The sequence below is a fragment of the Colletotrichum orchidophilum genome, assembly GCF_001831195.1.
Source record: "Colletotrichum orchidophilum strain IMI 309357 chromosome Unknown Scaffold_42.1, whole genome shotgun sequence".
NCBI lineage: Eukaryota > Fungi > Ascomycota > Sordariomycetes > Glomerellales > Glomerellaceae > Colletotrichum > Colletotrichum orchidophilum.
In genome coordinates this window covers 288748-316604 of record NW_019172998.1, presented here as the reverse complement: position 1 = coordinate 316604, position 27857 = coordinate 288748, and the positions used below count along the sequence as shown (strand labels likewise).

General features: G+C 56.4%; 8 protein-coding genes across 8 annotated transcripts; 2 read left to right on the top strand and 6 right to left on the bottom strand.

Moving 5' to 3' along the window:
• Positions 1-1007: 1007 nt before the first annotated feature.
• Positions 1008-3882, bottom strand: CORC01_05937 (SH3 domain-containing protein; the record flags this gene model as incomplete). The annotated part of the gene is made up of 6 exons (XM_022617579.1): positions 1008-1258; positions 1378-2073; positions 2142-2232; positions 2296-3296; positions 3371-3595; positions 3666-3882. The coding sequence occupies 6 exons, from the start codon at positions 3880-3882 to the stop codon at positions 1008-1010; spliced, it is 2481 nt and encodes an 826-aa protein (XP_022475997.1).
• Positions 3883-5489: 1607 nt separating this feature from the next.
• Positions 5490-7959, bottom strand: CORC01_05936 (uncharacterized protein; the record flags this gene model as incomplete). The annotated part of the gene is made up of 6 exons (XM_022617578.1): positions 5490-5519; positions 5575-5638; positions 5695-6703; positions 6753-6861; positions 6913-7799; positions 7860-7959. The coding sequence occupies 6 exons, from the start codon at positions 7957-7959 to the stop codon at positions 5490-5492; spliced, it is 2199 nt and encodes a 732-aa protein (XP_022475996.1).
• Positions 7960-8941: 982 nt separating this feature from the next.
• Positions 8942-9969, top strand: CORC01_05935 (calcineurin-like phosphoesterase; the record flags this gene model as incomplete). The annotated part of the gene is made up of 2 exons (XM_022617577.1): positions 8942-9544; positions 9601-9969. The coding sequence occupies 2 exons, from the start codon at positions 8942-8944 to the stop codon at positions 9967-9969; spliced, it is 972 nt and encodes a 323-aa protein (XP_022475995.1).
• A 237-nt stretch (positions 9970-10206) lies between these two features.
• On the bottom strand, positions 10207-12875 carry CORC01_05934 (mixed-linked glucanase; the record flags this gene model as incomplete). The annotated part of the gene is made up of 8 exons (XM_022617576.1): positions 10207-10981; positions 11090-11485; positions 11550-11665; positions 11763-12035; positions 12127-12202; positions 12259-12352; positions 12469-12683; positions 12781-12875. The coding sequence occupies 8 exons, from the start codon at positions 12873-12875 to the stop codon at positions 10207-10209; spliced, it is 2040 nt and encodes a 679-aa protein (XP_022475994.1).
• A 1493-nt stretch (positions 12876-14368) lies between these two features.
• CORC01_05933 (Pex2/Pex12 amino terminal region) lies at positions 14369-15706 on the bottom strand (the record flags this gene model as incomplete). Its single annotated transcript, XM_022617575.1, has 1 exon — positions 14369-15706. The coding sequence occupies one exon, from the start codon at positions 15704-15706 to the stop codon at positions 14369-14371; it is 1338 nt and encodes a 445-aa protein (XP_022475993.1).
• A 574-nt stretch (positions 15707-16280) lies between these two features.
• On the top strand, positions 16281-16896 carry CORC01_05932 (thioesterase superfamily protein; the record flags this gene model as incomplete). Its single annotated transcript, XM_022617574.1, has 2 exons — positions 16281-16397; positions 16486-16896. 2 exons carry the CDS (start codon positions 16281-16283, stop codon positions 16894-16896), a joined length of 528 nt encoding a protein of 175 aa, XP_022475992.1.
• A 312-nt stretch (positions 16897-17208) lies between these two features.
• On the bottom strand, positions 17209-19271 carry CORC01_05931 (F-box domain-containing protein; the record flags this gene model as incomplete). Its single annotated transcript, XM_022617573.1, has 5 exons — positions 17209-17521; positions 17622-17769; positions 17877-18795; positions 18890-18985; positions 19071-19271. 5 exons carry the CDS (start codon positions 19269-19271, stop codon positions 17209-17211), a joined length of 1677 nt encoding a protein of 558 aa, XP_022475991.1.
• A 1862-nt stretch (positions 19272-21133) lies between these two features.
• CORC01_05930 (uncharacterized protein) lies at positions 21134-24271 on the bottom strand (the record flags this gene model as incomplete). The annotated part of the gene is made up of 3 exons (XM_022617572.1): positions 21134-23036; positions 23097-23948; positions 24000-24271. The coding sequence occupies 3 exons, from the start codon at positions 24269-24271 to the stop codon at positions 21134-21136; spliced, it is 3027 nt and encodes a 1008-aa protein (XP_022475990.1).
• Positions 24272-27857: the final 3586 nt, after the last annotated feature.

Sequence of the window (27857 nt, the reverse complement as noted above, 5' to 3'; positions counted from 1 at the left end):
TGCGTTGGCTATCCTAGCTTCGTATCTGCTATTTCAGTTAAAATGCTCCAAATCGATGGAACGTGTTGAAAGCAGGCAGACCATGTCTTTCTCGATTCACATTACTCAGGTGTTGGATCGAGTCTATACATTAGACTTTGAAGATGAAAAAACCCTGTATACGATTCGGCGTCCGTGTCGTCCAGGGAACAATGAGGCTATAGTTCCATACTTTTTCGTACAAACTTAGTCTTCATGTTTGCGTTGCTTACAATCGTATCTTGCATTTCGCCAAGGTATGTATTCTTCAAGAAGTGAGTGGTACCAAGAAGGGTCATTCTTAGCCAGGACCAAAGAGAATGTGCCGTGGGCGAAAACTTGAAAGTTACGCCCGCCGCTTTGAAGCCTGGCAACAAAGTTTTGAGCCAGACTTAGATATACAATATTCTCGCAGAAGCTGTCAAGACGTACTTCTGAGCGCGCAATGGTGGGGATGATCGAGCTTGAGCTTCGAGTCGCGAACCCCGGAGCCTTCAACTCGCCGGTAAGTAGCTGCATTAAAAGGGGTATTTAACTTGGCCACACATAGGAGAAAACTCAAGGACGCTTCACTCAAAGTCTATCATATTTAATATCGCCAATCGAGACTGCTTAGTCGTCTTGGCTCAACTCTATTGGAATCGATACTTTCTACCACTACGCTTATCGACTTGGAGTGGTCCAAGACTAAGGAGAGAGCGTATGGGAAAAGCCCCTTGACAGAACCGCCAAAGTCTCGTCACCTTATCTTTTCTGGAACATTGATAACAGCATCTGGAAAACTAGGTCACCAAGCATAGTACGTCTTCTGGCAAATGCCAGACTATTGTTGCACGTCTTTCAGTCGTTACCGGGTATTGAGAACTCCTAAAGTCAAAGGTATCATCATTCAAAGAGAGAAAAGAAAAACTCCAATCATTTCACGTCGTCCAAATCCCCCAATCCTTCATCCTAATCACCGGAACCCCCCCCCCCCCCCCCTTTCCTCTTTAAACCACCGAAGGCCGCGGCCCCGACGAGACCATAACCTGCGCGACGCTCGGCTGCCTCGACGCCTTACGGCTCGACGAGAACCTCTCAAAGAACCCCCCCGTCCCAGACTTTCTCCTCTCGCTGCTCGAGATGCTGGAACGGTCAGACACTTCGCGGATCGAGGAGCCATCGATAAAGGTCTGCGGGAAGATACCCCATACGCCCTTGGCGTTGGTGCCGGACCAGCACCAGTGATCTTGCCACGCCCCTGGATTTTCGCACTCATGTGTCAGCCAAACTGAGAAACACTCTACAGTCCATGATAACGTCTGCCCCCCCAAAAAAGGGGGCGGGGGGTGGCAACGAGAAAAAGTAATAAAAACTCACAGCTGATATTGGTGATCCTTTCCCCCTGATCAAACTTCAACCAATCGCCTCCATCCTTGGCCCGGGGCGCAAACTTCCACCGCGCCACGGCCGAGATATTACTCGCCGTGTCCGCGCGTATCTCACCCTTCGGCGGCGGCTCCAGCTTCAGCACATCCAGCGGCGCGGACCCAAAGTTGCCCTCGTGCCACCCCATGACCCACTCCCCGTTGTACTTGGCCGGGAACTCGACGCCGCACAGCCGCGCGCCGTTTGCCAGCTCGAAGCCGGGGGTATTATCGTACAGCAGCCGCATACCGTACATCCTCTTGACCGTCTGCGTCGCCGTCGCCGTCGGCAGCTGCGCGAGCTCGAGCTGTCGGCCCTCAAGGCGGCTGGGGCGCGGGGGCGCGCGGAAGTGCAGGTCATAGTTGTTGCGCAGTTGCAGAGGCACCTCACCACCGCCGGTGGTCTCCGTCGTCTCTACCACGGTGATGCCGGGGACCTGGGGGAGCGGTCGCGGGTGCCGAGCGAGGTGCTCGAAGAGCTTCTTCTGGCTGAAGAAGACTGTCGCGTCGCACTCTTCGAGGGTGTGTTGGATGTGGACGCAAAAGACGCAGCCGTAGAGGAACTCGTCGGCGCGTTTCGTGGCAACGTGGCTCTTTTGGAGGAAGCGCGGGCGGTACGAGATTTTGTTGGATTGGTGATTTGCATCCTCTGTTTTCCGACGTATATTGTATCAGTACGCTTGATCCAAATCAAAGTAAAACTAGTGAAGTACGTACCAGATTTGTTGATATCGTTTTCGACCTGTTTGAAGTCGAGCTCGTAAGAGCAGCTCGAACACTTGGCGACCTCGTGGGCGCCAGAGAATCCCTTTCACTCATATTTAGTCTAAGTTCGATACAAAAAAATGAGACTTGAACACTGGCGACTCACTGGTTTCTTGATCTTTTTGACCCCGAGACCACCACGGGTGACTTCTTTCGCGCCCTCACAGAACCCCTTGTACAAGTAAAATGAGCTGCTCAACCCGATATTGCAATCCTTTGGCCGGGACGAGACCATGAAAGGCGGCTCCCTGTTCTGCGAAGAAGACGACTCCGACTCTACCGGTATCAGGCCTTCGCCGTCGCTCACGGCCAGCGGCACCCTCTCGATACCCTCGTGGACGCCGGGTGGGAAGTTAGGCGGTATGATGGGTGGCGGCGCCGCCTTCGGCGTTGGGCTGAGCCGTCCGTCATGGGCCGAGGAGGTGGAGGCGCGGTGCTCCGTCATGGAGGGGCTGATTGCGCCTGAGTTCCTCCTGCCCCCGCCGCCGTCAAAGACGGAGTCGTGCAGGGACTCTTGGGAGCGCTGCCGTGAGGCGTGCGAGTACATGGAACTGGCTTGTGAGCGCCGGTGGGGCCGCGGGGAGTGACCACCGTTCCCGTTCCCGTTCCCGTTCCGCGGCGTCTGTGTCTGGTCTTCCGTGACGATGCCCAGTGTGGTGGACGACGCTCGTCCGCGCGAGACGATGGGGTGGTTCCTGTCCGTCATCAAAACCGGGGACCTCGTGAGGTCCTGCGGGCTCATCTGGTGGTACCGGTCCTCTTCCGACAGGACGCGGTCGGTGGGAATGTCTAATCGATGATTCGAGCTGTGCGAGAGTCTGTTCATGTCTTTCGGACTGCCCGGATCCGACGTGGGAGAGCTCATGGAAGAGATGGGGGGTCGGCGCTCAATGTTGATCTCGCTCATGGGCATCTCCATCCCCGTTTCGATGACGGGGCTTGCTCTCAGATCCCACGGGTTCGTCGGGGGAGGAGGCGGTGGCTCGAGGACCTCTTCCCTGACTTTTGATTCTGGCTCGGGTGGGTGTTGTTCTTCCTGCGGCTCTATCTGGAAATTGTGTCCCTCTTGGGGTGTGGTTAGACTTGCGTGGCCTTGGTCCTGTGTCTCTGTCGTCGAGGAATCTTTGGTCAGCTGCATTTTTTCTTTCTCCTGTTCGAATTATAGGCAATGCTTTATTTACCGTGCGTAGCCGGTGGCGACGTCGCGATGATCGGGATGAGAGGTTGCTCTCGCGGGGCCGGCTCCAGCTTCATCCTCTTCAGGATCTCTCCGGTCCGGAGGCCGGCCTTCTTACAGAGCTCCCGCAGCTCGGCGTACTTTTCCTTTTCAAACGTTTCGGCATCGATTACGTCGTCAAAATCCCATATCATGTCAGTCATCTGTGATCTGTACTCGGCAATCTCGTCTAAAAAGGGAAAAAAAGGTCAGTCAACAATGTCACTGGATGAATGGGGAAAAGTACGGAAACTGCATACTGTCGTCCTTGAGCGCATCTATAAAGTTGACGCCGTACTCCTCCAGGTGGCGCAAGCACAGCGGCTCAATGATCTTGAGGATGCGCTCGGCGCCCTTGACCAGCTTCTGGCTCTCGGAGAGCATGTCCCGGTCGTCGTTTGCGTTTCCGAGCGCGATGGTCCCCTTCTCCACGACCTCCTTGAAGGGCCCGGTCACCAAGTCCTCCACGACGTCCATGGTCGGCGGGCCGTACGTCTACGGGGTATTCGTCTTGTTTCTCGGCGGGGTAGGTGGAGCGGTCAGTTACACGACGGGCTAGGCCAGCGCGACAAGCTGACAGAGGGTCATCCGAATAGCAAGTTTGAATCTGAACTTGCGCAATCGCTAGAGTTTGGTGATTGCCATTCACAGACTTTCAGTGTAGAGAGCTTGGCGGGAAATGAAGAGAGAGATAGAGAGATAGAAAGAGAGAGAGAGAAGGAGTGAGAAAGATGAAATGCAAGGACGGCAGGTCAGGATGAGGCTGTTGGAAAGCTACTAAGCTGAGCTGAGCAGTCAATGATTCGGCTCTCTCCCAGAGTCACAAAACAGGGCCAGCTCCAGGCCGCAGGATAGATGGACATGGCACAGGATAGGACGGGACGGGATGGGATGGGATGGGCGGGCAAGGTAGGCAGATGCAGGGCGCGCCGCATGTCAGACTGGCTTCTCCCGAGACACGAAGGACATCTATGATCTGTCACTCGACAGAGCCAACGGGCGTGGCTTCTCGGAATGGCGCCGCACTTCCAGTTCTCGACAAGCCGGCAAGGCGGTGCGTTGCGCCCACCTTTGCAAGCGAATGCAGGTGCGAACCACCTCGCCCCGGTATCAGGCTAGTCTGGCGACGGGATCGGCATGGCAGGCGATGGAAAGAGGACAAACAGACGGGTGAACATGTTCCAGCGGGGAGGGGAAGGCGTTTTGGGCCCGAGGAGTATGTACCCAGGCTTCGGACTCCTAGGCAGACCCGTTTGGCTTCATCGGCGTGGCACATTCCTGAAGCAGGCTCCGCGATTGGTCTTCTCAAGCGAAAGGAATGAACATCGTGGGCGCGAGTTTGCTGGTAATTATTGAGGAACAAGGGACGCTCGAGGACGGGGCGGTTAGGTCCAGCATGTCGGTACGTATCGTCTGGCCTACCCTACAAAGGTACTGATACTGAATTACCTACCTACCTTACAGCAAGTAAGGTAGGTACTTACCTCAAGGTAAGGCAGGCTCATCAGATGAACGCTGCAGCCACGAGGTCCAGCACGGCTAGCGCAGAGGCGCAGTCCAATATTAAACCCATCAAAGTAACCCGTTAAAGTAAGAGAGGTTCCAACAAGCATTTACAACATTGCACAAAAATACGCCCGGCTGTTTAAGCCTCCTGGTCTGCCTCGCCCGGTGCGCAGTGGTTTTAAGTAGTCATCTGCCCATTCATTGTGAGGTATTGCTGCGTAAATTGCATACGGTATCCGTACCCTATCTCTCGACTCACCCGTCGGTCGCCACTTGCGGCCACCGACGGCCACATCACTCACGTTTGCTCTAGGTACCTAGTGGTTTCCTAGCTTCTTCACCGAATATAACTAAAGACTCGAAACGGTTGCCTAACTTGAATTTTGACCGAAACCAACGCCCCGTTTGGAAGCAGCAAAAGATTAACCCGCAGTTTTTCGAAACCCCGACTAAGCATATTCGCTAGCAATACACACCAGAACAAGTGTAACTCCTATTTTCGTCAACGAAGAGGGTTCTGTCAATACTCTCTCTCGTCTCGATCAGTTCCGTCTATAACGACTGCCGATGAAGACTCCCTACGCTTTGGTCGTGTTTCCGGAGATGCTCTAACAAATCAATTTGTCAGAAGGTGACTGCAACTCAAGGGGTACTACGACTTACCTGAGAGATCAGGTTGCGGCCAATCTGAATAGTCTCGGCCATACCGCGTTGGCGAAGCCAGAATCTGTCACATCGTCAGCCAAAAAGACCATAGCATCGAGGACTAGAACATCGACTTACGCTTCCTCGGCGCCTCCGTGGCCTTGCGTCGAGATCCTGCGGGCTTCATCCTCCAAAGCCTGCATTGTGATCATCTCCGTCTTCTCGATACCCGGAGTCGCGGCTTGATCCGAAACGCCTTGGCCCAGGTTCTCCTCGAGCAGTCTCTTCTTCATCATGAACCGTTCCTTCTTCTCCCTCTGCAAGCCCGGGCTATCCAGCTTCTTCATGACGAGACGAACGACGAACTGCGCACCAAAGTAAAAGTGCTCCGAGAGGAGGATGCTGAGGAGGAGACCCCATGCCTGAAAGCTTCCGGCGGTGCCGCCAGGTCCATCGCCCTTGCCAGCAGATCTGCACAGGAACACGATCGACGCGCTGGTGATGCTGCCCAGCCAAGAGAGAAACCCAAGGGCGTTGAGCCAGGGTCCGATCGAGTCGGCGCGCCACGGAATCGGCCGCCTGCTGCTGATGGCAATCTTGACAGCATCTGATCTCATCTCGACCCAGTTGTTGACGAGGAAGCAGCAAGCTGTCAACGGCCAGGCCACGGAGAAGAGCGAGAGGTACCCGAACTGGATAATCATCTCCCGGTAGTCCCCGGTGACATCGTACGTCTCGAGCTCGGCCTCGTTCCTCACACGCTCCAAGAAGGCGGCTTCTTCCGGTTGGTCCTTGATCTTGGCAGCGCTGTCCTCCTTGGAAATCTTGGACTGCACCTCTCTTACCTCCTGGAACACCTGGCGCTTGACGTACGGCACAATGACCTCAGTGGCGAAGTTGACGACCTGGGCGGTGACGGTGAAGTAGAACATCTGCTTGCTGATTCGCTCAGGGTTGATGGAGAACTCTTGAGTCTGGAAGTTGGTGTCCTTGGGAGCGATCTTCTGCGCAGTAGCGCGCCAGAAATCCAGGTAAGGAGTGAGGTGGTCGCCAAAGGGTAGGTAGACAAAAGTGGTGAAGAACAAGGCCATGTAGGAGGTCAGGAAGTTGAGAACGAACTCCTTTTGAACCAAAGCCGCATGGTGTGCTAGATACCGTCAGCGAGGGGATTTGAGGGGTTCGTCTGAGATGCTCACCGTCAATCGTTTCATAGTTTTCCATCTCGGTGAGTCTCGTCGCGAATTTGGTGAGTACGGTAGAGAAGGTGGGCGTCATGACAACCAGAATGACGGTCGGGAGGAACGCCTGGATATCCACGTGAGCATATCACCAAGACAACAGCGCCGTGTCACTCACTAAGTAGGATTGGAAAGGCCCGTTGTACACCTCGTTGATGAAGATTTCCAGCGAGTTGCAAGTCACTATGAGCGTGCCCAGCACCACAATGCAAGCGGCCGCGAACGGGATCTGGAGAAGCTGCGTCTGCAAACGCTTGATGGGCGAGTAAATCTTGACGGGCTCTCCGGTGATGGGATCCTCGGCCTGGCGCTCGAACTCGAACTGCGGCCGGGGGTGCTGGATGTTGGAGACGCCGCGGACGCCCCACTGCACCGCGAGATCGACTTCCCTCTTCTTCCAGAACTCGAAGAAGATGACGGACCACAGGCAACTGACCAGAGCGTAGAGCCAGGAGAACTGGCCAAGGAGCATCCAGGCGCCGAAGCCGGCGGCGGCCGGGACGACGAGGAATTTGAAGTAGGTCTGCATGAAGGCAAAGTAGAAGGCGACGCTCTCGCCGAACTTGTCGCGGATCTCGTCGAGGTCGTTCTCGTCTGTCTGTCCCTTGGTGCTCACCCTCTTGATCCACTGCCTGTTGAATGCGTGGTTGTGGAGGGGGAAGATACTGGCGACGTGCTTCCACTTGCCAGACTCGGGGGTGATGCCGGCTCCGCCCTCATTCTTGGGCTTCACCATGAGCAGGTAGACCAGGCGCAGGCGCTCGGCGTCGGAGACAGGCTCATCACGGAGAGCCTGAGAGAGGTCCTTGTCTGCGGTGTTTGTTCGGGCACCTTGTAGCCAGTCTTGGAGTCTGGATCGGTAGACCTGGTCGGCGAGGAATGTATCGGCGATCTTGATGAAGACGAGGACGGAGCTCTTATCGCCTCTCCGAACCTCGGTGGTCAGACCAACATGGGTCAGAGCCTCGATGAGTTGGACGAAAGAAGCTTCGGCATCGGCACGGTCTGAGCAAGTGTTGGGTCAGCTTTGGTATTATTAAGATGCAGAGACAAAAGGGGGCTCACCCTTTTGCGGAATCCTGTAGTTGATGACATAGTCGACGCCAAAATTGTTGTCCAGACCCTTGGTCTTCTCGTCGCTGTAAAGGTCGCGAAGGCTCGCCATGGCTGCTGCGGGCCGCGAGTTCGTCCCAAAAAAAGATTGGTCGTCGGGAGCTCGGGCACGGATGTTGAGTGTGCGTTCAGGCGCAGGTTCTAGGAGGTTTGGATATCGCGTATTCGTAGAGATGGGATGCAATTTTGAGACAAGATAGGGGAGCTATCCAAATGCTCAATGGTGACGGGGCAAGACGGGGTCACGATGACAGGTGGTAGGGGTCGCGATGCTCTTAAAGCTAAGTGCGAGAATGCAGCCCAGTGGCTAAAGTAATGACGGTGATGTCTCGCCTGGCAGGTTTTTTAGATGAACGGACCGGAAAAGAGAGTGACAGAGAAAGAGGAGCTTGGGCGCTGGCGGGATTGAGGGAACCGTCACGTCACCGCGCAGGGCCCCGACCTGAACGGGAGCTTTTCCAGGGAACAAGCTCCAGCCCCTCAATGCCTCCTCCAGTCGATCCCCGTCCATTTCCCAGTGAAACGGCAGCGCCAGTCCAGGTTTGGCGTAGCGGTGGTGGCAGACGTCGTAGTGGTGGTGCGTGGCTCGTGCTGCCCCGGCCTCTCCCCTCCCACTCCCCCAGCGTAGCTGAACCACCGCCGTGCCAGCTGCCGGCCGGCCCACCTCGCAGTGGTTCTGACCCCCCCACCCGCCGTAGAGTATCATTGGATTGCACAAGTGCTGGCCGGTGCAGGAGGTGCACTCACTCCGGTGCTGGTGCTGTCATCGGTGGGGTTTCAGCTCGGGGCAGCTGCTTGGAGCTCCCTCTGCCCCCATGTGAAGATCCATCCCGCTGTCTCGAGCCAGCCAACCAACACCAACAACACCTCATCTCACCGTGCCGCATCTCACCTCAATTCACATCGCTGTCTCACTAACCTCTCACAGCAGCTCACATGGAAGTCGTATAACCCCGGCGCCCTCCATTCGATACCCCGCGGAAAAGGGAAACCGACGGACGGCCAGCCCTTGAACACCACCATCTCCTCCTCCAATGACTCTCCTCACAGCCCTCGGCCTCCGCCGCAAGAACGCCTGGGAACCCCCGACGCTCCTCGACTCCCTCCTCATCTCACCGCTTCACTTCATCGTCACGATCCTCTACACAATCATCCTCTTCCTCCGCGGCCGCCCCTTCGCCCCGCCCCGCGACAAGCCCGCCATCCGCGTCGTCTGCCTCTCCGACACCCACGACCGCACCGACGTCGCCATCCCGCCCGGCGACCTGCTCATCCACGCCGGCGACCTCACCAACGCCGGCACCGCCGCCGACATCCAGGCCCAGCTCGACTGGCTCGCCGCCCAACCCCACCAGCACAAGATCCTGGTCTGCGGCAACCACGATAGCTTTTTCGACCCCAGTGCCCGTCTGCCCGAGGACCGCGGCAAGAACCTCGACTTCAAGGATATCCGCTACCTGATCCACGATGCCGTCACCTTGGAGTTCAAGGGCGGCCGGCAGTTCAAGATATACGGCGCCCCCGACATCCCGGCCTGCGGCGGCTCAGAGATGGCTTTCCAGTATGATCGCTCATCACCGCCCTGGACCAATACGGTACCAATCGACACCGATATTTTGATCACTCACACACCACCAGTCAGTCAAAATCCTATTCTGTCTCATTTCATCTCACTCACTTACACACAAAACAGAAAAACCACCTAGACCTAGGCCTAGGCTGCCCGGGCCTCCTCCAAGAAGTTTGGCGCGTCCGCCCAAAGCTCCACGTCTTTGGCCACGTCCACTGGGGCCACGGACGCCAGACCGTCCACTTTGACGAGTGCCAGCGCGCCTACGAAGCCCTCATGTCCCGACGGCCCCGCGGCCTCGTCCGTGACCTCTTCCCGCACGCCGGCTGGAGGGACGCGTTCGCCGTCCTGGGCTACGGCGTGCACGGCGTCGTGTGGAAGTGGCTCATGGTCGGGCCCGGCGGCAACACCAGCAGTCTCATGGTCAACGCCGCGCAAATGTACGGCAACACGGGGCGGCTCGGGAATCCGGTGGAGGTGGTGGACTTGTAATAGTAGTAATTTATTTCGTGTCATTTATTTTGTAGAACAACTGCTTCCAAGGTAGTGAGGCAAATGCGCCCGTTGCGCTGGTGTGGTATCATGGCAATGTCTATGCTAATGAACGTGTGGTGAAAGAGAAAGAAGGAAAAAAACGAAAGAACCAGAATGAGAGAGACCAAATGCGCCGCCACTATGCACCGGGAACCAGCCCACCGATTCGTCTTTTCGATGCAAAAAAACCCCTCATCAGAAAAACATCAACGCAAACCGAACCAACGCAATCGCAACCCCCAAGCCGACGGCCCACGTAAAGTTCACCTCCGACGCGGATGCCGCGCTAACGGAGACCATGGACGGAGTGGGTCCACCGGTCGGCCCGCCGCCCGCCGGAGGTGTCACCGCGGCAGTCGCCGATCCGCCGCCGCCGCCGCTAGTAGGCCAATACCCCGTCGCCGTCCCGGACGCCGTAACCGGCACCGCAAAGATTAAGAACGGCACCGTGAGCGTAACCCGATCCGCCCCGTCGGCACCACACCCGGCGCACGAAGCCACCGTCGTCGTCATCGGCACGCTCACGGCCGCAGGCTGCCCGTCGCCGCAGTACTTGTTGCACTCGAGCACCAGGATCGTCGTGGAGTGCTCCGCGGGCGTGAGGCGCGCCGCGTCGGTCGCGCAGACGGTCGTGTAGGTCACCGTCGTCACCAGCGTCGAGGTGGAGGGCGCGTGGGGCTCCGGGTCGCCGAGCGGCGGGGCGTTGGGGGGCACTTCCGCTGCGAGGCGGCCGTAGACTGTCAGGAGGTAGGTTGCGGGCGCGGCGCGGCGGTGGAGGTGCAGGTGCATGAGGCGGCGTGAGGGTGATGTCGCCAGCGCGATGCCTGCTGTGCTGCCGGAGGTGTTGGTGTTGGTGGTGGTGGTGCCGCCGCAGAGTTCGGTGTTGTTGCCTGGGCAGGGGCTGTTGCAGAGAGCGCGATCTGCAGTAGCCCGGGTATCTGGGTCGAGGTTGTCTGCGCAGAAGCATTCGCTGAGAGGGATGTGTTAGTGAGAGGGAAGACGAACAAGGGAAAAAACCGAGAAACGTCACCTTTCGCGGACACCAGCATATTTTCCAGGCCGGCACAGATCAACACACTTCTCCAGCGTCATGTCCGCCGCCGAGGCCTTGGGCGAGAACGTCTGGAATCCCGTCGCGGAGCCGAAACAGCCGAGGTACGCGTACTCCCCGATGGTCGCCGGCTCGCGCTCGGGGACCAGGGGGTCGGTCGAGGGGCTCGGCGGCGCGGTGGCCGTGGGCCCCACGACGGTGGACAGGACAACGGACGACTGGGGCTGGGACTGGACTGTGGTGGTGGAGACGAGGACGGTGCCGTTTTGCGTGATGCTCGTCACGATGGTGGCCGGATTCGGGACCGTGGTGTAGATTGTCGACGTGGACTTGATCGTCGTCGTCGTTGTCGGCTCGGCGGGGCCAGTGTTGTTGGCGACGAGGCCTTGCTCGTAGACGTCAATGTAGTTGACCTCCCAGTACCTTTTTTCTTGTCAGATTCCGGGGACGTCACGGTGCCGTTCTTTGAGAGGGTTGAATAACTCACGCGTTCGCGAATGCGGTGGGATTATTTGCCACGTATTCAACGCATGTGGGCGCTCGCTGGTTGCAGGTATCTCCGTCCTGACCCCAAATGTTGCCTGCATAATCACCGCAGAAATTCTGTGCGTCTCATATCAGTGGACTTGTAATGGCTCGAGGAACAAAGCCTTGCAACACAGCACCAAGCCTCATCTCTCAGCCGTACATCGCAACTCACCGTCTGAATTACAATGCTCATATCCTTAAAGTAGGTGTCCACATTACACGTGGACGTCCCAAACAGCGCAGTCGGCAGGCCCCAGCCAGACGGATCCGGGTTCTTGGCGACGATATCCTCAGGGATGCTCTGCCGCGGCCAGTGCCAGATGCTAATGGCCTCCGAGGTCCACTCGAGCGCGTAGACGCCGCCGCCTACGGCGTTGAAGGAGTCTCCGTAGGTGTGCATGTCCGAGGCCGGGGGCAGGTAATTGCAGCCGGCATTGTTGGTTGTCTGTTCCAGGATATTGTCAGCGAGGAGGCGTGTTCACATTATGAAAGGACGAAGGGGGAGGTGGCGGGTGCTCCGTTGAGAAACTACGCACCCCTGGGCTTTCGCAGTTGAGGAGGAGAGGTTGGCCGGCGGCTGCCGGGTCGTCTGGGATACGACATCCTGATGTACTAGTTTTCATGTTAGACTCGAGCTTGTAGATGGAATGGGCACGGGATAGACGCACGAGTGTCCGGAGATGATGTTCTTGGTAGCCTGGTTCGCACCCTCAATAATGTCAATCTCCCCGCTAGTAGGCCAGTCTGGTCCATACATCCAGACTATCCGTCTCAGTGTCAGCTAGAGGGCCAAAAGGTAATTAAAAATACTTCCCAGAGTCTATTATCCTCAAGACTCGGGAAGATGGAGACACCAAAAAGAAGGAGGGGCGACTTACACGCAGGCCACAACCCACAAACCGACGGCGGCATATGCGCAAAATCCCCAATAAACAGTCCATGATTGTACTGCTCCTTGCTCTCCAGCCTCAAGCTCGGCCGTCCATCGCTGAGATTGTACGTGTTCTTGTTGTCCACACCCAGTGTCACGGCCTGCGTGTCCGGGTCGATAAAGTACAGGCCCTTTGCGAGGGCATCGGGCTGGCTTTGGTACCTGATATCCGGCCATCCTTGCCGTCAGCTCATCTGTTTCCAGCCCTTTCGGACGATGGCAGGTTCGAGGCCGACATCTATGAATAGTAAGAACATACCTTACGAAGCCGTTGGACGGGTCCGGATAGTTGATGAAGTTGAAGTCAGAAATCAGGTTCGCCCCAAAGTACGACTGCGACAAGCTGTATGCCATCTTGGCCTTCTCCCTCTTCTTGTTCTTCTCTACTTCTCTTCCAACTCCTTTCGTATATTCTTCTCGAGCTTGCCTTGTCTTTTGTCGCGAAAACCAGACCAAAGGGAACGTGTTACTAACCACCACCCACGAACAACTCTTGAGGATATCAGCGAAAGGGAGGGTGTTGTCAGTGATCAATGATCGGAACCCGATGGGCACACACACACACACAACGAAAGACTCTGGTTGATTCAGATAACAGAGAGAGAAGGAGAGAAACGCCACAACTCGGTCGATGATCGAGGAAACCAAAGTCGTGAGACCTTTGGAGGGGTGGTTCCTTATAACCCTTTGCCCTCGACATCTCCCTTGCGACTGATCCTGGGGCCTGATCCAGGCACAACATCACCAAAACGCGAACCTCAACGAATGGGTGTTAACCCGAAGCGAGTCCTCTCCTCCACATGAGACCACACCATCATCGCACCCTCACATCCGGAGAGGAATGCGACGCCCAACCGCCATCTGACTAAGGCCTTCCCAAGCCTCAAGGATCTCAAGACTAATATCCCTCCCAGCCTCCTTCTCGAGGACCCTCGTCTAGAGTAGGTGACGTGTGCTTCTCCACAGAGAGAGTAGCCGCTCAGACGAATCTACCTCCAGTCGGAAGAGACAGAGACCGAAATGACAAGCAAGCTAGACCGGTCTGGCGGGAATGGACAGAGAATGAAATGACCAGTTAATCCATTTCGAGAACCAACCACACAAGGCCCACCCCAACAGTAGGCGTGAGGAGAAAAAAAAAAAAAGGAAAAAGAAAGGTCGACGAGGAAGAAGGGAAAGAAGAGGAATGCAGCATCGCTAGCTTTCAGGCAAAGCAGCCTCCTCAAAAAAAACCCCCGAGCGTGGGAGGACTCTGCAGACCGAGACATCTTGACGGCGAGACAGGAGTTGCCGCCTAGAAAAAGAGAAGGACAAGGAGTGAGGGGAAGGAAAAACGTGAAACCCAATAGAGATGTTCCCGAAAAAGTTTTATCGAATACCAGTCGCCGCACCAGAGGACAGGCCCGTGAAGAAAGGGATTCGGCATGGGACCTCACTCCCGGCGTGAGACACGCCAAATGCGTGTGATGGCCACGTCCCCCCCCCCCTCCATTCCCATCGGTGGAGGTAGCCCAGTCCCGCATTCTTCAAGTCCGACCCTTGCTTCCATCGGTTTTCCGCCTCCAAGTTCTCAGAACCAGAAAAAAGTAGTCAGAAGGAGAAAAAAAAAAAGACAGAGATGCTCTAGATCATGAGTGGGTATATTATTCGTGTCGTGTATATGGAGTATGGCCTACGGAGAAGAAAAAAGTCAAGTTCGTAACACCAAACGCCGTGGCCTTTTTTCGGCTTATGTCCACACCACTTTTAAGCAATCCCTCTCCCATCAATTGCACACCCCGGCTTTTCTCGTTGGCATAACTTCATACCTACTGACCCAATTGCCTCGATCGATAGCTGTGCTAGTCTTACACCATGATCCTCCTCAACCCCTCCGTGCCTCCCAGAACGCGTCGGCCAGTGACCGCACACCGCCCCTGTCCGCTCTCCCACTTGCCCTCCTTGTCTCCCATGAAATCTTCCTGCATGGGATGCAAACCCTCCACCCAGCGGTGAATGCACGTGTAGCAGTACACAATGCCCGTCTGACATGCCGTCGGCGTGACGATGGGGTCCTCGCAGATTGGGCACAAGGCCGAGTCCTCGGGCGCAGACACCGTGTAGATGGGCAGAAGCGAAGGTGTCGCGATAGGCGCCGTCTCAGCAGCCGGAACAGCCGCGTCCGCCGACACATCGTCACCGCTAACCGCCTTCTCCTTCCCCTTGGCCTTGTCCTTGTCAGCACCGCTCTTGGCACCTGCACCTCCTCTTCCTCCCTTGCCGCCTCCCAAGCCCGAGACCACGGGGGGCGGGAGATCCAGCGTCTCGGACGCCTTGCGCGACAGCTGCTTGGCAAAGTCCGATGCGTGCCACCACTCGAGAAACTTGAGCGCAAAGATGCTCATGGGCAGCAGCAAGGACAGGCTGGAGAGCAGACGCGGGCCCATCTGGCGCGGGGAGAAAAGGGACCGCCACCCGGGGGGAGCGCCGGCCTTGCCCGTCGCCTTGCCGCCGCTCGTAAGCGCGTCAATGGCCTGGTAATCGGCGCCCGTCATCCTCCTCATGCGGGTCCCGATGAGCCATAGAAACGGGTTGTGGTACTTGCTGTTGTCGAACAGGTAGGCCAGGTTAAAGGAGAGCAGCGCAAAGTAGTAGGCCGCGTTGACGCTCGGGTAAATGTTGCGCAGGAACCAGCGGTAGTAGTGCAGGAAGCGCTGCTTCAGCGTCGGATTCGGCGGCATCTGGGTGTAGGCGGCGCCGAGCAGCGCCCGCGGCGCGTTCACCTCGTAGCCCTCGTCGAGCTTCCTCTGCAGGTAGGGGACGCCGACCGCGACGGCGAGGTTCATCCACACGTCCTTTGTCCTGAGCTTCAGCGTATCCCGGACGATGCCGGGCGCGGAGGCGCTGGCGCGCGGGATCTCGGCGTGCAGGGCCTTTTCGCGCTTCAGGCCGTAAAAGTTCTCGGTGAAGCTGCCGCCGCGGGTCTTTAGGTAGTGGCGCTCGACGAGGAGCATCAGCATAGCGTAGAGCTCATCATAGGAGTTGAGGGCGCGCAGGAGGTAGCGCGGGTATCGTTGGGTCGCGACGGTGAGGAGGTAGCGGATGGTCGGCGGGAGCAGGGAGTTGAGCTGCTGTTCGGAGATGAGCTCGAAGAGGGAGGGTTTCTGGTCGTCAAAGGAGCCCCGGAGGGCGGTCATGAACTCCATGGTGGGCGAGGGCGGGCGGGCATCGAGTCAATGTGATGACGAGTCCCTCAATGGTATTGCGCAGATGCGAAAAGGAGATGCGGGTTATCTGGGCATCGCGATGACGGCTCAGGTGTGGATTGGTGACGGAAGTCTCCAGGTCTGGTATCTTATCGTCGGCGGTTGGTTTGTCAGAAGTGGGAGGTTGAGCGTACCGAAGGGATTTGCCGAGGCAGTTCCACTAGCGTGCCGAAGATAGGTAGGGACCAAGAACCCGGGGAAGCCAGCAACCCGCGGGGCCGCCAGCTCTGCTGCGGAAGAGGGAGGGTACCTCAGAAAAGGTATCTCATTCGGATCCCCAACCGAACTCATTGAAGACCGCAACATCGTTGCGACAACTCATTTGTTTTCACGAAAGATTCAAATTTTATCGTTATTGAAGAAGTGATCTTTCAAGTCGACGACTTGTATTATACCCTCATACTCTCCATCGTGTTTAGCTTTCTGCCACTACCTTACCAGGTAGCCGCCAACCAAGCTGTCAGCGTCAAATACCACCAACTCATTCATCTCACTCACTCCTCACTTACTCACCATGGCCAAGGGCGTCCCGTCGCAGTTCAAGTCCGTCTTTGAAGCCAAGCCAGGCGACGAACGCATACAAGCCTGGCTCGACCTAGACAAGGACGACGCAGGCAACTTCAAGTTCGGCGTGCGTCACCTCCCTCCCTTCGCCTACAATCAAGCAAACAACACATGCATACAAACCCAGCTAACACGAGAGTGAAACCTCAAAACAGAACTGGATGGGCGCCCTCACCCCCTCCATAACCCTCCTCTCCACCTCCCTGGAGCCCACCCCGCGCGCCACCTTCGCCTTCACCGTCCAGCCGGACCACTGCAACCGCGGCGGCAACCTCCACGGCGGCGCCGCCGCCACCCTCTTCGACTCCCTCACCACCATGCCCCTGGCCCTCGTCAACGACAAGCCGGGCTTCTGGCAGTTCCTCGGCGTCTCCCGCACCCTCAACTGCAGCTACCTCCGCCCGGCCCCCAGCGGAGAAGAGTGCCTCGTCGAGTGCGAAATTGTCCAGATTGGCAAGACGCTGTGCCAGCTCAGGGGTACCCTCAAGAGGAGGAGTGATGGCGTAGTGCTGGCCACGTGCGAGCACCACAAGTTCAATACCGATCCGCCCGTGAGCAAGCTGTGATTTTTTTTTTAAAAAAAATTTCCTCTTTTTCTTGAGAAACAAAACTGTAGGAGTAAGAGAAAGATGTCGAGTAAACATCCGAGATCTTTTACCAACACGTCGCACACAATTGTAAACGTTACACATAGCTAGAACAGATACACCCAAAAAGAGACCCAATACCTGAACTCCACCCCCCCCCCACCCCCCACACCACCACCACCCCCCCCCCCCCCCTCCCCCCGCCTCCCCCCGCCCCCCCACCCCCCCCCCCCCCGCCCCCCCCCCCCCCCCCCCCCCCCCCCCCCCCGTGTTGTAAACCAAAACCCCCCTTCACTGATCTATAAGGTGATGTCCGTTAAGTACAAGATCCATAATCTCGATATCCGGCGCCGCCAACGCCGCCAGGTCCTCCACCAGCTCCTCGTCGTCAATCTCCCCGTCGTCGTCGTCGTCCTCCCCCCACTCACCCACCACAAAGTCCTCGTCATCATCATCGTTGCTGGCCAGCTCCGCGTCAAAGTCCATGATGGGCAGGAAATCGTGAATGTCAATCTTCTTGTCGTCGCCCTCCTTGGGATTCGGGGCCCGGTCGGACACCTTGAAGTAAGCGCTGGGCCCGCAAGGTCCGTGGGGGTCGTAGTCTCTATTGTAACTCCCGGTGGTAAGCCAGAACCCTCTCGTCCTGAGAATTTTCTCTCCTTCTGTAGGAAGGATGAAAAAAGGGGGGAGGGGATGTGACGTACGTATCAAACCAGTGTCCCATGACGCCTCGAGCCGACCTGACGCCGCCGAGCTGGACTCCTTCGCTCCGCCACCGCGCGTGGCCGTTGAAGACGGAGAAGGTCGTCCACCTCACCTCGCCCTCCTTGGTCATTCGCACCGTGCCTTTGACTGCTAATTAGGTTAAGTTGAATTACCAAACAAAACAAAACAAAAACCCCCTTCCTCACTAGCCTCGCCGGCAGGTCTTACTGGGGCTTCTTCCAAAGGAGACTTACCACGGAGGTTGGAATTGGCATTCTCGTCCCACGAGTCGTCGACTGAGCGAGAGATGCCGTAAAAGTGCACCACAGGCAGTTCCTTTCCGTCGTCCTCGCCCGGGGGCTGAATGTCGGTGACGTGCACCTTCATCAAAATAATACGAGTCGCCTCCCCAACGTCGAGCGCGGGCCGCGGAACCTCGGCGGGCGTCTGGTCGCCAATGGCAAAGTTGTAGCTGAAAAAGTCGTTGTAATCGATGAAGCACACCACCCTCAGCCACGTCCCAGCAACACTGTAGGGATCCAAAAGATCCAGGTCCCGGATCCCCCGACTTGGGGACGGCAGATAACTCCCCGACCACGAACCCGCAAACGGCCGCTCCCACAGGTTGGAAAACACCTTGGCCGTCAGCCGCTGCGACTTGATGTTGCTCCCCAGCACAACCATGATGGCCTCGACCTTTTCCCAGTCCACCCTCCCAGAATCGTCGTCCCGGAACGGGCCCCATTTCGTGCGCGTCGTGTTCTGTCGCATGTCGTACACTTTTGACGCGGCGTAGGGGTACACGCGCGACGACCGCGTGCGGCCAAAGTTGAGGATCGGACGCCCGTACATGCAGTGGAGTTTGGCGCTCTGCTGGTGGACGTCGTCGGTGTCCGAGTTGGAGTCCGTCATGGCAGCAGAGGAGGAGGACGACGACGACGGTCGCGGGCGGCGGTTCATCGGGCGCGGTGCCTCGCCGCGCGCGCGGTCAAAAATGAAGGAGCGGCACAGGAAGGCCACCCGCGCGGGCTCCTCACGGAAGATGGCGGCCAGGGCGGCGGCGTTGCGGGATACGGCGTGGGTCCCCGTGTCGTTTTGCGTCTCGCCCGTCGGGGACGCATGTTTCAGCAGTCTGTTGACGACGTCGGATACGAATGGGAGGAGTTCGCGGGACTAAGGGGCGCGGCGCGGGTAAGACCAGATGCTCTCTCTCTCTATCTCTCTTCTATCTCTTGCGCTCATGGAGTGGGCTTTTGTTTTCTCTTACCTTGTCGCTCGCTTTATCTCCGGCGCAAACGAGGCCGAGTCTCACGAAATCGTGTAGTTCTCTCTCCCAGTCCAAATCAGTCTGTGCAGGTGTGTCCTGTTCAAATCGCGAATTAGATTTCCCATTCAATACCTTCTATTTTACTCCCCAATGCGAACACCAAATAGGGGAGAGATCATACCAGGACCTTCAGATACACGTCCTTGCAAAGTTTCTGGTTTCCTTTCACATAGGTGTGCAGAAATCGACATGTGCGGGGGAGACGTCCGAGGTCGCGGGGCTCGAGGCCCGAGAATATGTGATGGAGGATCTCCGCCGGCAGCAGGTTGATATGCAGCAGCGGCATCTTGGGCGATGACGACGCCCCGACAGAGTCACCCATTTGACGATGACTGTGGGGGTGAACGCTCATAGGGCGGCGCGGTCTTGAGTTTGCGTCTACAGGTCAGAGAGAGACAGAGAGAGAGAGAGAGCGTCGTTGAAACGGTGTGAATGGTTTGGGGAACAAGATTTGAACGAGGGGTTTAGTCAACGGAGGAACGTTTCTTGGAGTAGGCTTGTTTGGTAAGAAGGTGGGAGGGATAGGTAAGGCAACCAGCGGAACGGAAGCTTAAACTTACGTCGTCTATCCGGTTGGTCACCACACGCAAACTCCACGCGGACCACATGCACTGTTCGTGCGGGGATTACTGTGTAAGGCACCTTGGGCAAACCGTAAAGCAGGGAGAGAGTGCGCGCGGGCGTGTGTGGGTACCGCCGCGATTCGTGAAGCTCTGCACTTGGTAAATCCCGGAGGTAGGAGTGCAAGCTCCGACGTATCAGCGCGGTGCAGATGACGGGGGGCGCTGGGTGAGGTAAGCTCATGCGTTCCATGCCTTTCACGGTTCGCCCGCTGGGTTGGGCTACCGGTACCTGTGCTCTTCTCACGCAGTCTGAGGTAGCACAGCAGTTCCTCCGTTCCGAATGTGCCGTCCAACTGGTTCTCCTGGTAATGTAAACCGCTCACAAGCCTTCTCCACAAAATCACTCAAAGCCCCCCGCAAGTCATCATGACGTAAGGTGAAGAATGTCACTAAAAAGGCGCTATCGAAAAACTAGCCCCGCATACATCGGAGCCGGGTCCGGAGAATAAAGTCTACGGAGGCGGAGCATGCGACCCACAACTTCAACTCGCGGGCCACGGGGAGATATCGGCTGTTCTTGACAGACAGCAATGAGTTGACAATGGTCATGATGCATCACTGCCGAACTTGTTTGAAATGGTGCTGATATCAGCCACTGGCATCAGCACGTTGCACTTTACCTATCGCGCACGGTATATGGGTAGATACATTTGACACTTGATTTATCGGCCAAATTCAGACATAGACCTTATTCTTCATCATCATCATCTCCATCTCCACTGTCCTATAATCCTAAACTCACTGTCTTCACTATCCGCGTCTGCATTGTGAAGCAGAGCCAACTCCTGAGCCACGTGGGTCTCGTTTCCTCTTAGAGAGAAAAGATGAGAGGGGCACAAGAGCTGTCACACTCCAATAGCAGCGTGCTCTCTAATGTACACACGCCGGCCTGTGGAGACAAAGATCCTCCGAAAAGAGCCTAAATTAAAGTATTCGAATTACCCAGTGAAGAGCGAGACACAGAGAGAGGTCAGCGGTCAAGGGTGCTTTTGGCCATGCACCACGTTACCCCTTTACTTGGCAAACACCTCAGGCCAAGGCTTCTTCACTGACTTGGATTCGGATAGGTGGGATTTCCAATTCCTAGGACACCCCACGTTCCATCCGCCTTGTTTTCATTGTGGGTTACGGGCCGTCTATCACGACGGATTTGAAGCGGAATGGTGTCGAAAGACGCCACATCTGGGCAACAGAACATGAGGTGTGATGAGGTAAAAATATTCATCAATGTACTCTCTTCGAGACCCGACTTTTCCCGTCTCAGCGCTAATGCTGCCATGTCACGAATAATCCATAGCGCTGCAGTAAGGCGCGCATCATGGGGGTATAGATACAATACAGCACATAAAAGAAAGATGCACAGGTTGAAATTCCGCATTGGCTCCCAGTCATTCGAAGTTATCGTCTGAGGCTCTGATCCTCCCGTCATGCAATCGCAAGATTGGTATAATGTTTAAAGTCAAATCCCTTCGTCGTCAATCAGTCGTGCCATTACCAAGTATGAGCCGCTATAACAACGGCTCTGGAAAGGCAGTTTGTTCATTATCCGGCAGCTCGCCAATTACATCGTAGTAGCTCCAGCATTCAACTGGAGACAATTGCTGAGCAGATTGGCGCCCTCGTGCAACAGCTCCCACCGAGTGGTTTCGAATGAGTCCTTGAGAACTAGCAGCATCGCTGTGTTCGTGTTGATGCCCTTCATAGTTTTTAGCTCGTCTGGCGAGGATGCGCCGCCATATTTCATTAGATACTCTCGCATTTGGCGTGACTGCTCCTGCTTGGATGTCGGCAGCGGGACCTCGGGACAGGGACCTTCTAGGGCGAACCCATAACACCATACGACAAGGGCAGCAAAGTACAGGACCCAAGGCCTGTTGAGGAGTACATCGTCTCGCGCAGTGTATGGCTCATCATACTTGTAGCCGTTGGGCTGGTGAGAATGGCCTCCATCGGGTATAAGAACAGAGCTGATGAACTTGAGAGCATAAAAGGTAGCGTCTCGAGCTTTGGCGGATGGCGCCCAAAGATCCTTCATCCTTCGCTGTGCGCTATTGAGATCTTGCTGCCCAATGGCTCGTCCTAGAAGTCGCTTTGCCCTGGCAAAGATCTGGCAGTCGACAATGTCAACATGCATTGCCATGTGTGCAAGATGATGCAACACCGTACGGCTTTCGAAGACGACGTTGGCGTCATTCTTCTTTGCCGAGTCGTAGCGGTATGGATCAGAAGAGCCTTCTGTCCTTGTGAGGGACTTGTCGAAGTCCTCCTTCCAAGCGTCGAAGGCCCTGGTCAGTGTTCCCCGCCATTTGTCTCTGCCGCCCAGTGCCTGAGACACGCCGCCGCCAAGAACGTTGACCTGGAGGTCTCTTTGATTCATGTGCCAGCTCACGCTGAGAAGACCGGCCATGAGAACCATACGGCCGAAGGGATTAGTCTGTACGCCTTGACCACTGAGCGTTCGTTTTAGGCCCTCCAGGAAGGAGATCGGCTTGACACCGTTAGACAGGAGATTAGACTCGACTCTGCCAACTTCCGCACCGCTTGTAGCTTTCCACAAAGCCTCATCGCAGGGTAGTGGCAGTCTCATTTCGTGCGTGACCATGACCGTAGAGTGCCCAAACATGGTAGCGTGGATGGAGTCAATGACGAAAGCAGCAAAGGCAGCTCGTCGTGTCGACTCGTTGGTGATCCAGTGGTTCCACCACTCATCTGCAGTATGAGCCACGCCGGATGCCGAGGAATGGCGCGAGCTGTTCGTCTTGTCGTCCCTAGGGTTGGGTGGCGAGTCGAGAGATGATTTGCCAATGAGCGACCTTCCGCGGCGCATTAGGGTGATTGTGGTTGCGTGATGGATATGGGCTCTCTCGTGCAATTCTCTGGTTGAGTACATCTTTTCATACAGCTCGAGAAGTAGAAGTGTTTGAAACAGCCACAACTTTGCCGGCGGCCTGAAATTTGGGTCCATAAAAATCTCCCACCTCAGGTGCCAGGCCAGGAAGTTGGACAGCTGCGCGCCGGCCTTTGTGACTTTCTGGCCGTGTGTCTTGTCCAGACATGCCGCACCGATCGTCATCATTGCTAGAAGAAGCAGATTCGGGGTCCTATCAGGCGAGAATGTCGGCTTGTGAAGGATAGGAATCTGGTCACTGAAATGGACCCAGTACGAGCCGATGTACGCCTGCATCATCCGCTTGCTCAGCATGTGATCTCCGTCGCTACGATCGCCCTCCAAGATGCTATCCCGCTGCCGCAGCGCCGGAGCCTGATCGTTTTCGTGGAACCTCTGGTTGATGAAGTCGTAAATCTCTTGGCTTTTCTCCTCGGATATCGTAGCCTCTGGGAGGTTTTGGTCAAGCAGGTTGTTGACAGCCATGACCTGATGGGGGCCTGAGGGGAAGTACCCCATGGGAACACCCTCTGTTCCCACATAAGGGACGCTGTAGGGATTCTGGTACTCTCCGTAGCTGCAAAATTGTTAGCGGAGCTTATGCCAAAACGAAGGCAGAACCAACTTGTTAACGTACCCGGGAGCCACCATCTGGCCCATGGGTGAGCCTTCACCCTGTTGCGTGTTGAAGAGGTAGGCGACGAAGTCTTCTGGAATCGTGACATATGGCGATTTGCTCAGGATACTGTCGCTCCCGAAAACGGGGATTGTCCCAGGCATGGACATCTGATCGAGAAGCATCATCTCACCCGACTGCTGGGGATGACCCTGTTCACTGTACTCGGCCGAAGTGGTCGGTGCGTACGTTTGGCCCTCACGGGGTACGCTACCCGTGCCGTTGGAGAAGTCGGAGGGCGGCAGATTAAACTGCGGGAAGTTTTGCTGCGTGGTGTAAGTTGCAGACTGAGGGGTATTGTGCGCTTGGTTGTGGTAGCCGTGTGGATTGGCAACTGGGGACATGTAAGACCCGTTGGTTTGTCCAGTCGGCCTTGGTCCGCTCGGGGACTGTTGCGGGGGGCGATGCGCCTGAACGCCTCCGTACCCATTGTCGTGATGCATGTAGCCGTCCATTCCACCAGGGTGGACACCTATTGGGTATCCCGGTGGCGTGTTTGTTGCCTGAATAAACGGACTAGCAGATACATCTTTGGGGGAATGATATTGCATTTGGGCTTGCCGCATGTTGGCGAAGCCGGTACCCGGCCGACTAATCTCGGGCGAAGCAGACCCAGGGAGTGGGAAAGGCGGACGGTCCGTAGTAGGGGAAATATGGCTCATCATCGAGTCCTTACGATTCAGTGCAGACCCTTTGGCCGTGTGACGGTCTCTATGGCGGTTACACAGATCAAGCCGAACAAAAGTGCGACTGCAATCAGGAAAGTCACAGGCATATATCTGCTTGGGCGTGTGGTTGAGCTGGTGACGATACCTAAAAAATTGTTAGTCAAGTAAGGCGTCGACCTTACACGTTGCCACGTACAAGTGCTCGGCTCTGGAGTAGCTCTTTCCACAGCCCTCTTGAGGACATTCAAACTTTTTGTCCAAGCCTTTGCGACTCCTCCGTCTTTTCCTCGCAGGACCACCGTCCGAGTTGGAGGAACCGGCTTTTCCTTCATCTCCGTCAGCTCCGTCATCGTCCATGATGTCGGCATCCTTGTCCTCGGAAACCTCCCGCAGTCTGCCTCTCCCCACCTCGTGTTCCTGCTTGATGAAGTGCTGGGGACTCGTTCGCGGCTCGTGCTTTGTTGCCATTGTCCCAGGCCCGGCAGGAGGGAGCGAAGTCGAGGATTTGAACGTCGCTGGATGTGCGGGTAGAATAGAAGTCATGATTTTTGAGACAGCAGCTTCCTGAGGTAGGTGTCGGGAAACCCGAGGTAGTTGGCGGTGCGGGCCCTGTTGCAATGTAACGGCCTTACGATTCAAAGACACCAGCTACGTTGCGCACGAGGTGCTTTGTCGCAACGGTGCTTGTATTTTGTTTTGCGAAGCCTGGACGCGGCAGTCGAAGAAGTATCACAACGACTGGAGCAAGTGGCGCGGCGGTGGCGGTTGGGATGGACCAGTGTACTGGGCGTTCCGTGTTCTTCAGTTTTCGTATCGTACAAGCTGCGTGCGCAAAACGCACTCGACTTTTCTGGGTTGGCCTCTCCAAAGCCAATTGGAGAGGATTTTCAAAACATGACTGAGGGAAAGTGACTTCCGCCAGCAGAGGTAACGGCAGAGGCAGTGGCCGTAGTAAGATAGTAGAGTGCGATGTGTGAGGGAAAAGTCGCGGCTGAGAGCGCAGTCCTCGAGGACAGTGAGATATTCCTTCAGTCGAGGTACGGATACCCTCGAGGCGAGATCAGGCAAGGCAAGGTAAGCAGCTGGGAATGGTTAGTAGGTGGATGTCGGTGGAGATGGTAGTATTAATGACGGGTCTGCCGCCTGTTGCGGTAAAATGGACGAGCGCTGCGCTGCATGACAGAGCGAAAGAGAGGGGAGGGTGTGGGTGTCAAAAAATAAAAATAAGAGACGGCAAGGTTGGAGGTTGCGGATGGGAGTGGACCCATGGCCCGAGGGCTGTGGAGTGTGGACTAAGGGCGATGGAGATGGACCAAAGCGTTGCGTCCTAGGGGGTGGGCGTGTAACGACGAAGAGCCAGGCCTGGCGCCATGAACTTGAGGACGGGAGCTGGGCGCGCTCTTGCTTTCTCTCTCTCTTTCTCTCTCTCTCTCGCTCCTTCGTAGCCATAAATCTCTTCTCAGTAGACCGAAGGAATCCGATGCACTATTGCTCGGACGTTGGGCGATGACTTGCAGGGCCTAGCCCACCGCCTGGAAGGAATTGTTGGAAAAGCGCGAGCAGATGAAGAGCAGCTAGGTGACGAGGGGGTGGGAGGAGAAAGTGCGAAGGGGAAAAAGAGAGTTTCGTCTTTTCCCCCCTCTCTCTCCCTATTTCCTGGGGGAGGCGTCGCCGCCGTTCCAGTCGCACAAGCTGTCGTCCGGGGCGGTCCAGCTCCTAAGAAGCAAGACAGGGAACCTTGGGTGAAAGGATGGCGGGAGACGGGACGAGATGGTGTTGTACCGGGTACGGGATCTCCTCGTGAGAGCAGAGATGGGCCACGGTGGGTATGCTCCAAATCAGGTACCTCGAGCTTCGGGATACATAGCGCCGCGCCGGACGGCGCGGTCCCTTGAGTGCGTGAGTGCGGAGTAAACCGAGGCGAACCGTTGATGTCCGTCAGTGGCATGCCCAGCTAAACCTGAGGTTAAGGTAGGTACCTCAAACTGAGACGATAAAGTGTACGTCGGGGAGCGCCGCTGGGTAGATCGGTGCCCAGCGCTTGTGACGGCTGCAGTAGTTGTGGCGGCGGCAACAGCAGCCGATGGAGCTTGGATGGAACTTGGTCGCATGTCGTCCAGCTGAGGCATCGTCGTTCCGAGAAATCCGTGTCAAGCTCGATTCACGGACCTGGGTGGTATACACCAGTACCGCAAAGCAGGAGGGACGTGGCGAATCGTACCTGATCCGCGGCGACATGTCTGACGGGTACGAAGTGGAATTGTCTTTGAAATCCCCGGGGGGTTGGGTTCGAAATGCCGGAAGACATTGGTAGGGAACGGGATGAGAGAAAAAATGGAGGGCGGGAAAGGGGCGACGGATGACAGAGAGAGACAAAGAGGGAGGGAAAACGAGACAGATGGAGAGGATTGGAATGCCTCACCTGAAGAAATTTGGCCTCGCCAAGTCGATGGATGCAAGGGCTCGCCAGACAGAGGACGGCAGTGCGATGCAAAGCAGAACAATAGGTGGTGGCTAATAGACTGGACACGCCGTGTGCGTTATATTGCTGAATTTCGAGGCAAGCAGAGAACGAGCTGGCGGATGCAAACGCAGGAAACAATGTCGTCTTTCTTCTCGAAGCTCGGATGGCAGGGCGAGAGATGTTTGCTGCCGTTGAAGATTGGCCTCGGGGATGGCAAATGCCTATCGAGTGGTGCGTGGGTGGGTGGTGCTGCTGGTGCTGGTGCTGGTGCTGGTGCTGGTGCTGGTCCACTGCGCGTTAGTATTGCGGCAAGTCCTGGGGAAGTGGGTTGAGTTGGAAAAGCGTTTGACCGTCTGGGCAGATGGATCGAGAGCACAGAGTGGGAGTGTGGGGGGTCTTATGCCATCTCCCGGGGACTCTTGCCTCCCCAAGCTCCCCCCCTCTCTGCTTCTGCGCAGGGCAGGCAGGGTGTGCGGGTTCTCTTCCCCCCCCCCCCGTGCCCCCCTTTCCCCCTCCACCCTTCCAGTCAGGCCCGGCCGTCGGTGAACCCACCTGGGATGTGGCCAAGCTGTGAGGCCCGCGGCGCGGCGATGCGATGCGATGCGATGCGCAGAACCCAGATGCCCTTGACCAAGCACCTACTAAGCTAAGGTATGCCTTCCATGGGAGCAATGTAGAGAAGGTGTGGTGGGCCACGCCAATGGGGAGGGGTCTTTCATTAGTGCGCCTTCGATACATGTAATAACATGGCATGTTGCGGTTGGTAAGGTATGCTTCTTGGGCAACTCTCCTTTTACGACTCTCTTCCTTGGCACAGTCATAAGAAAGGTCTTTGGGGCGCTGGGTGTGCCACTATGCACCCGCAGGAGAAGGGGGAGGGGGGGACGATGCGGCCAGGCACTAATACCGTATTTCCGTACATTTAATTACCATGGTGCCTCTAGCAGGAGAGACGCGCCGAAGGGCGGCCTTCGTTCAAAGTGCGGTGCAGACAGGACAATATCGGAACTTGAACATGCCGTGTAAGCAGAGGGGGCATCCGGCTAGTCTTCGGTACCGTTCGCGAGAACCCGACAAAAGTTGACAAGTGACCATCTGTGCATGTGCGTTCCTGCGCCTCGTCATTTGCCGTCATGGAAGAAAAGTGCGGTATCCGTCCGAGGCAGCCGCACCATACCCTCTCTCGTACGTCTCGTCAGGATAACACGGAGAGGAAGCAAAATCATCTCGCTGGAACAGCCATTGCTACAGTGACAGCCGAGAAAATGCAACTGAACCTGCTCAAGCCTACCGGGCGCGGCTGGGCCTGGTTCGATTGGTTGCAATCATGGATATGTTTCGTCGGGAGGGAAATCGTGACTTTTTTTGGCATGCTTTCTAACGGAGCGGCGATCGATCTGGTTGGCGTGGTTAGCAAAGACTAGGTACTCCGTAAGCCGTAAGGATATCGGGTCAGGAACAAACCCCAAACCCCGGTCAAGTCACCACATTCGCTCGTCTTTTGGGTCGACGGATATCGGTCGGCAAGTTGCCATGTTAAGCCACGGTAAACGAGAAAAAAAAAACCGTGACGTTTCGTTCTCATGATAG